The 9365-nt window shown below is 41.0% G+C and overlaps 1 protein-coding gene across 1 annotated transcript; it reads right to left on the bottom strand.

Moving 5' to 3' along the window:
• Positions 1-1927: 1927 nt before the first annotated feature.
• lrrc8da (leucine rich repeat containing 8 VRAC subunit Da) lies at positions 1928-7103 on the bottom strand. Its single transcript, XM_060888046.1, has 2 exons — positions 6851-7103; positions 1928-4758 (listed from the first exon to the last, which is right to left on the bottom strand). Exon 2 carries the CDS (start codon positions 4754-4756, stop codon positions 2279-2281), a length of 2478 nt encoding a protein of 825 aa, XP_060744029.1. The 5' UTR covers positions 4757-4758; positions 6851-7103; the 3' UTR covers positions 1928-2278.
• Positions 7104-9365: the final 2262 nt, after the last annotated feature.

Genomic DNA, 9365 nt, shown 5'->3' with positions numbered 1-9365 from the left:
TGTTTTCTGCTTTCTGGATATAAAACACCGAACCCCTTGTGCTGTGAGTGTGACTCATCCCGCAGCCCTGTCGAGAGCTGGATTCTGATTGGTTAGAACGCTGCTTCTAGTACGTTTTTTTGTTTGTTTCTATAGTAACCACATAGTAACAAATAGCCCCGCCCACACATACATACGTAACCCAGGCAACTAATAGAAAGAAATGTGTCTTTATCATAGCTGAAGGGAAGAACAATACGATTGTAGATAAAAAAACAAGCAAAAATGACACACAAGCAAAATCATGTAAAGGACAAAGGCATATATTAGTTCTGTGTAACAAAACAAAACCAACGTTACTCACCTATCGAGAAGGAAAAAAGCGCCTCGGCGTCTTAAGTAAAGTTGGTCACATATTCACAGATTGGAGTTTCCTGAGTCAATAACTCCTGAGCTAAACGCTGTTACTACACAAATAACACCTCTTTTCTATCCTAGTAAAGTAGAGACGCAGCTACAACACAATTTTCCTCAAAATTAGCTCAAAGTCTCTGTGCGGACGACTGAGACAGATTCCAAGGGACCGTCTGCAAAGTGCAAAACCCAAAAAGTGAATACTACAAAAACAGTCAATAACTTCACTATAATACACTGTACTGTCACCAAACTCAGGTCACACATCACTGATGTCCTGATAGTTATACTACAACACTTACTTGGGGGAAATGTCTTTTTTAATACATATGGCCAACTTTACTTAATATTTAATATGCGGCTAACTTTACTTAAGTCCCTCGGCGTCCCATCGCAGGCCTTCAGTTCTGTCCTATATTAACACACGTCCTACTTCTTGCCTTATCGTAAGCCTTTCTTCACTTTCTTTCTTTGTTTTTATCCTCCATGTCAGTGTTAGAACCACTTTCTGTTAATGTCACACATGCGCACTGAACACACTCCGCCCATATTGACAAGACACGCCCCTTTCTGCTCATTGGCTACACATTAGTTTTGTTTTTGTTTTGTTTGGTGGCCCAACGCAATTTTCTGAAGCATTTCAGAAAATTTCATCTCAAACAACAGAGACCCCACCTTTAATGTGTCATTACTGATATGAACGACGAATCCGTTTAACATTTAAGGAAAAGCTGTAACTTTCTCTAGTTTGCGTGAAAAGCAAACGTCAGAATATGTTTCGGCTGGTGAGGGAACGAGTGTTTTATAGCTGCTATAAAGGAAATGAATCCACTTTTGGGGCGATAAAAGAAACCTCATAATATTTTTATGTAACAAAGTGACCTGAAGTGTGATTTTTTTTGTCCACATGATGTTATTGCAGTAGTGTGTGTGTGTGTGTATTTAGTGTGTGTGTATTTCACAACTAGCAGTTTAATACACTTTGCTCACACTCCTGTTAAAAGATTCGTACCTGAAAACAAGAAGTTTTTCAGTGTTTTATCCATCAGAAGCCTGTAGCTTTATTTCAGTGTAAGAACTTCAGTAAAAGTTCCTGGGTCTGAGAATCCTGACTTCCAAGAAATGAACAAACCGTTTCCTGCCCTGCTGCAACACGCTGGCTGTTTCCTGCCATGTTTCCGTTAACAAAGGTGAACAACAAAAGCTGAAGTTCTGCCAGCCAGTTGTAAAACACTGTTTTTTTCTCTGCTAATTGCTGATCAAATTAAGAGCTACCGAGGTTTATTCAACTACATTTTTTTTTTGGTTTAATTTCTTGTTTTCTAAAAATGTAGCTAAAATTCAACCATAAGTCTTAAATATACAGTAAACGTAAACACAGCCTCGGTCGTGTTTTCGCTCTGTCACTTCTCCTGCTTCAGATATCTTCCTTATCAGCTGCCACCAGCTTTAACGAAGTGTCAAGAGAAGTTCATATGTTTAGAACGATAATCTGTTAGGGAGAAGAAAAGACGTAAAGAGACGTAATAAAAAGTTGTAAAAAGCTTCGCACTTAGATTTTAATTCAGAAATCATTACATAGCAGGTAATAAGAAATCATTACAAAGCCACAAGTTGCAGAACAAAAAACTGATGAAATCTCGGAAGGACTGAAAAATAATTCAAAGCAGCATTTTAGCAAAAGAAATCGAAATATACGCAATTCTTTACTTTATCCCAAAACCTTGTGTCAATTCCCCTTAAGTGAATTTGCTTTTCTGCGTGCTAGGTTTTATAGGCATTTTGTCCGAACACTGCTTTAGATCAAAGCAAAACAAACAGAAAAGTGTAGCTTTCTGTAGTCGGTCTTAGCAAGGGAGTAACAAGGGGTGAAGAATTGAATAATTTACATGGTAACTGTTGTAGCCGCTGTCATTCTCTCCTTTACCTCAAGCGGAAGTGTGTCAAAAAGGTGATCCTCAACACTAAATAAACTTTTATTAAGATGTCTACATTGACTGAGTTGGTGTGGAAGGTGATCCAAGCAGTTCCCCTTCACGTCCAGTTGAACTAGTTGCGTTAACTGTCCGATGGATACAGGAAGGACGGCGATGCTGTTGTTCCCCACGCAGAGGACTTTAAGTCTGATACATTTGAACAGTTGTTCGGGAAGAATCTCTATCTTGTTTGCTGTAATCTCAAAGTGCTGTAGGCTCTGGGGAAATCTCACATCAGCTGGAATCACCAAAATGGAGTTGTGGCTGAGATCCAGGTACCTGAGCTTCGGCAGTGAAAACAACGTGGCTGGTACAGTCTGCAGCTTGTTGTAGGAGAGGTAGAGTGACTCGAGGCTCTTCAGATGATTTATGTTTGTTGGAATTTCAACAATCTTATTGTGCCACAACTTGAGGCATGTCAGTCTCTTCAGATGGAAAAGGCTGTTGACTTCTTCGATGGTCTGTAAACTATTAGATTTCAGATCCAATTCTTGCAGGCTTGTCAAGCTGGAAATGGCATAAGGGATCCTCTCCAGGTCACAGTGATGGAGCTCCAGCTCACGCAAGCTTGTCATCTTCTTAAGACTGTTCTGTACCAGTAATTTAGTACCGTCGTTGTGCACCACCAGCTTGAAGAGGTGTTGTGAGAGATCTGTGATGTTGGTGGGGATTTTGTTAAGGTTGCTTTTGAAATATAATAGCTTTAGGTGCCTTAAGTCTTTCATGGATTCCAAAGCAATCAGTTTGTTATGTTCTGAGTTTAAGCTACCTATCAGGTAGAGTTCCCTGAGATTCTTCAACAGATAAACCCATGGCGGGATTTCAGTCACATCGGTAAACTTTACATGAAGGCACCGGAGGTGATCTTGGAGGAAAGTGAACCCGGGTTGTTCCACCTTGGCAGGGCAGTTGTAGAGATGAAGTTCTTGTAAATTGGTCATCTGAGAAATCTTGGCTGAAATTCGGACCTCAGGGATGAGTTCAAGCTTAAGGACTTCAAGCTCATTGAGATCAAATACAGCATTGGGCAGTCCTGAGAGACTGAACAAGTGCAGCTCCTGCTTGTCTTGGGCGTTGCAGGTTACATGCTGACGCAGTTTTTCTAGTGTCCATTCATGATTAAGGCTAATTTCTCGAAGCTTGTTCTCACTGACCTCTGACAGGAAAATCCCAAATCGCTTGGAGTGCAACTGGTCGTACTGGTCGACCATATGGAGGAGAAACGCAAAGTCGTTTTTGACATCAGGGATATCGCTGAAGCTGCTTTCCTCTCTGACTTTTTCAAATGAGTATTCCTTAAGTGGACGTCGAAAAAGCCAGAAAAGTGCATACAGGCACACGAGGCAATAAAGGCTGATTATAGCCATGAATGTGAAAATGAGCTTTCTCAGCATGAAGGCCATATTGTGGGTGCAGAAAAATTCATCATATCCAGTTAAGTGCTCGATTTTGGGTTTACATTTGTGATAGAAATTGATGTCTGAAGCAATAGTCGATGTGTACCCCAGGATAACGATCAGCTTGAGAGTTTTGATGATGGTCTGTGCCACATAGAGGTTGTAGATGAAGCCGCTGTCCTCGATGTGTGCTCTGAAAGTTCGAACCTTCTCGAAAAGAGCCTTAGCTTGCTCACCATCTTTTTTGTCCAAAATGGTCATACTTGAACCTTCAGGAACAATCTTCTCAGCGGAGAACTTCACGCTGTTTTTACCTAACACTTGCTGGAATGAACTGGTGCTCTCCTCTTGGCTATCTGAGAACAGAGAGTTAGGACCAGACTGACCAGCAATGAGTCTCTGCTTGCTTTCTTCAGAGTCTTCGCATGCAGTTTCAGATAGTGCCTTTGTGGTCCAGGGCGATTCAAAGCACCTGTCAAGGATGGACACAAAGTGCTCTATCTTTGAGCTGGTCTTTGGGTATTTGAACCAAAAATTGCTGCTTACCATCAACACAATGGTGTGTATCAGGACAAGGTAAGGAAAGTACTTTGAGTACCAGGGCAAGGCAACATGGTAACACATCTGGTTGACAAAAATGTACTGCTGATAGTCCAGGTTAGTTCTGCGTCCTTTTGGCTCAGTACTGATTTTATGTACCACGTTGTCCGGAAGATCCTGAGTGGCTACGGGTGTAGTTCCTAAAGCCAACGTGGAGCTCTCCGTTGGGGGAGGTGTCATGTATGGGTTTGTGCTTGATGACTTATTGCTCTCCTCTAGAATGGGAAGACAGGCCACGTAATCTTTGGTTAACTGCAGTGTTCCAGCAAAAATGGCTAACATCAGCATGACGAAACCCAGGTAATCCATGAAGACATCCCACCATGGCTTCAGTATTCGATACGTGGGCTGGATGTCATTAAGAGAGGCCACTTCAGTCAGGGTAAACATCTCTAAAATTAAAAACAATGAACAATCACAAATTTTAATCAATTATTTCCAATTCTTCATCATGGTTTATCAATGTTGTGTTCAAAAATTAAACTAAGAACTGTCACATGTGCTAGACTGAACTTTTTCAAGACAAATAAGGAAATAAGGAAACTGCTGATTAAGGTCTGGACTTGTTAAGTCATAATGAGACATTAAGTATGAATAATGATGTCCTGCAGTACAGTTTTACCATTTTACCACTGAGAACTGCAGAGAATATAATCTAGTTAAGCGAGCATGCTTTGATGCCTAATGGAAGCAGAAACACGTCGCTGGAGTCGTCTGTGGTCACATGAGCTTTCTCAACAACACAAATGCAATAAACTGCATTCCATTTCAACACATTACACTGTTTACACTGTTTGGTATTGTGAACCTAGAGTGATATGATATGTGGGAATGAGTTAATGTTGGATTCCAGATTAGTGTTGTGAGAAAACTGAATCATGATGGATAGATGGAAGGAAAGATAGAGTGAGAAAGAGGAAGGGTATATGTCTGAAATGACTAAAGGAAGATAAAATCGGGTAAGGAAAAAATAACAATGTGTATGTGTGTGTCAGTGTGGTGTTAGGTGTAACAGTGTGAGAGCTGATAATATAACATCTCCACTGTGTCTGTACAGAATCGGGCAGCTCTTCACACTCACACTGCTGTAGGATCTCTATAGTTACTGAAACGGGAGAAGTGGAGCCACACACACACACAGAGGGAGAGAGAGAGAGAGAGAGAGAGAGAGAGAGAGAGAGAGAGAGAGAGAGAGAGTGAGGAGAAAAAGAGAGAGAGAGACCGAGGGAGAGAGAGAGAGAGAGAGAGAGAGAGAGAGAGAGAGAGAGAGAGAGACAGAGAGAGAGAGAGAGAGAGAGAGAGAGAGAGAGAGAGAGAGAGAGAGAGAGGAGAAAAAGAGAGAGAGAGAGAGAGAGAGAGAGAGAGAGAGACAGAGAGAGAGAGAGAGAGAGAGAGAGAGAGAGAGAGAGGGAGGGAGAGAGAGAGAGAGAGGGAGAGAGAGAGAGGGAGAGAGACAGAGAGAGAGAGAGAGAGAGAGAGAGAGAGGGAGAGAGACAGAGAGAGAGACAGAGAGAGAGAGACAGAGAGAGAGAGAGAGAGAGAGAGAGAGAGAGAGAGAGAGAGAGAGGAGAAAAAGAGAGAGGGGGGAGACAGAGAGAGAGAGAGAGAGAGAGAGAGAGAGAGAGAGAGAGAGAGAGAGAGAGAGAGAGAGAGAGAGGAGAAAAAGAGAGAGAGAGAAGGAGGGAGAGAGAGAGAGAGAGGGAGAGAGAGAGAGAGACAGAGAGACAGAGAGAGGAGAAAAAGAGAGAGAGAGAGAGAAGGAGGGAGAGAGAGAGAGAGAGAGAGAGAGAGAGAGAGAGAGAGAGGGAGAGAGAGAGAGGAGAAAAAGAGAGAGAGAGAGAAGGAGGGAGAGAGAGAGAGAGAGAGAGAGAGAGAGAGAGAGAGAGAGAGAGAGAGAGAGAGAGAAAAAGAGGGGAGAAAAATGGGGGGGGGGGGGGGGGGCTTTTTATTTAAAGTCAAACCTGTAAGATATTCTTATACTTTTATACTTACCAAGACGTATAAAGTGGGCACACACACACACACACACACACGCACACACACACACACACACACACACGCACACATACACACACATACAGACACACACATACACACACATACAGACACACACACACACGCAGGAGTTAAAATGTTGCCCGTTTGTATAATTGCACTGCTCCTTTAAGCACGTATAAAGCACCGGATGTTATTTATTGATATAATTTGATACATTTGCTATAATATATTTATTTGACATGATTGTAATCGTTAAGAGCACGTGCATTTAATATGCGTGGCTTTTTGTAAATAATGAATTTTTAATGTCGTTCTATCAAACATGCATCATAAATAAAAAAAAGATGCCCTGTGGCTTACACCAGCATATTAAATGTATGTTTAACAGGTCGAGGTTAAATGTGCGGTTTTGTTCCGTGGTCCGTTTAAGGCGCTGAATAATAAGTTCACAAAGCGCTTATAACGCGACACAAACAGGAAACTTACCGTCTCTGGTGTCGCTTCCTGCTGTCACATCACACAGCTGCGACCCAAACCGCTTTACAGGGAGAAGGAATCAGAACGGCGGAACGGATCTACAGCAAGATCTACAGCAGGTTCTCCGTGGAACCATTTCACACACACACACACACACACACACACACACGGATACAAAGTGCCCACGAGACCTGGCACTGTGTGAGCGCGCTGTTGCGCCGGTGAGTGTGTGTGTATGCGTGTGTGTGAGTGTGTGCGTGTGTGAGTGCGCGTGCATGTGCGTGTGTGTGTGTGACAGAAGTGGATGATAAACAGAGTTCAATGTCCAAGAAGCATAAGTTGAGAGAGTGCAGTGCACAGTGTCAGAACTAACACCTTCTGAGCTGAATGAATATTATACAGACCTGCATTAACACCTACAGTGTTTACTAACTGCACAAAGACTAAAGTGTAGCCTAAATGTACATGATCAGGTCCAACACGGGCTGATGAATGAACACTATAGTGTGCGATAGTTACTCAAAACTCAAAGACAGGCGACAATCTGGGGGTTATTTAACACTCTAAATGTTAATGTAGGTGTTAGTTCAGCACTGGTGGTGTTTAGCTAACTTTATCAGTGTTAATTCCACACTGTAGGTTAACTTTATGTTGTAGTAAAAAGCAATTGAGAATAAATGTGTTTATTGAATTGTTAATGTCCTAATGTAGGTGTTAATTCTACACTTTGGGTGTGAAGTCAAATAAATGTTAGTTCATCACTGATTGAGATTCTCTGAATCAGAATCAGAAGCAGGTTTATTGGCCAAGTGTGTTGACACACACATGGAATTTGGTTCCATTTGGCTGTTTGTGACTCACAAAAGTACAGACATAAATAACACTATACTATACAAACTATACCAGACAGTGCGGACGATGAGATACAATATAGACAGAATGAGTATTAAATATGAATATAAAATATGACTGATCAGTTATGTACATAAAGTGTAGGAGTGCAAATAACAATATTGTGTGATATTATGCTTTTTTTGTACAATATATAGCAGCAGTAGTGTGTGTAATATATTCAGATTAAACTCCATTCTCTAAAAGGCCCAGAAGTGGATGTAGGGGAGACCGGGGTTGGTTGTAACACTTTTTTCTTCAGCACCTAAAACTACCTTTTTTTTTAGGCTACACGTCTGAAACTTTTAGGCAAAGTACCCACATTTGTCTACTACAAATGGCAACAATTTAAATTTATTCAACTATGTCACAGACTTTGTGAGACGATGACAAATACAAGGTGGTCCTTTGTTACAACCTATCCCACTACTGGGGTAGGTTGTAACACGCACTGGGGTAAGTTGTAACAGGTAGACAAAATGCACAAAAACTAAGGGTACTCCAAGTGATATGCCACAACAACAGTTTTATTTTAAATGAATGGCTGCAACAATAAAATATGTGTGAATATGGGGAGTGTATGAGCCTATTGTGTGTTTTTGTGCATGCACATGTGTACGTTTGTGTGTGCATGTCTGTACGTGCACGTCCTAACTTCTTCTGCTGCTCTTTTTAAAACTGGCTTCGACTCCACGGTCTGTTTAAGACTGGCTTCGACTCCACGGTCTGTTTTTCTCACCCAAGTTCTAGGCATTCTGTAAAATGATTAAAAATCACAAAAATGTTCTTAGTTGTATATAAGGGGATGGTTGTAACACTTTTAAAACACGTGTTATAACCTACCCCACCACTGTCACCCATTGTTTAGCTAGCTGTATTAGCATGGTGCTTTAAATTGGCAGGAGGTTGATACACGATTCTTTACTAGAGAAACTACAGTTTGACCTGATATAACTCATACAACATTATCTACAACGGTAGAAGTACTAAACAAAATATTATCTTGTTATTTTTTTTACTTTCTTACTTCAGAATTAGATTTTCTGTTGTAGCTTCAGGAGAGATAGCAACACAGACTGGAAAACCTCCATGTGGGATCGTAAAGGAGGCCCGATGAGACTGAAACTGTCACATGACTCCTATATTATCCCTGATTCGTGGAATTGGTAGTGTTACAACTCTCCCCGTGTTACAACTATACCCGGTCTCCCCTACTTACTACGCCAATTACAGAAGTATGTTTTTTTTTACAGAATTACAGAAGACTTATTTTTTTGTGGCTATATATATGTTAGTATAAAGTACTTTGAATGAGTTAAACATGTGTCTAGAGTCATCATGTGGACCCAAGCTTCGTTTCATCCAAACAAACTCGTTTGGATCGATCGATGTTTCTGTTAAACACAGAACACTAAACTTCTGATCAGTAATCAATTCATTATCGATAAGAGCTTTAGATGCAAGAGATCTTATATTTAACAGTCCTAGCTTTAGATCCAAGGTGCTGGCTGTGCATTCACTATGATCTAATTTTATACTAATAAGGTTACTAAAATAAATGTTCTGAGTATTAATAGTTTTTTGTTTAGCTCGGTAAACAGACATAGTCTCAATATTGTGAACCCTTGGTGAC

The sequence above is a fragment of the Tachysurus vachellii genome, chromosome 15 (genome assembly GCF_030014155.1).
Source record: "Tachysurus vachellii isolate PV-2020 chromosome 15, HZAU_Pvac_v1, whole genome shotgun sequence".
NCBI classification, from domain to species: Eukaryota; Metazoa; Chordata; class Actinopteri; order Siluriformes; family Bagridae; genus Tachysurus; species Tachysurus vachellii.
The sequence above is the reverse complement of the archived record's forward strand: the minus strand, read 5'-3'. Positions and strand labels throughout refer to the sequence as shown.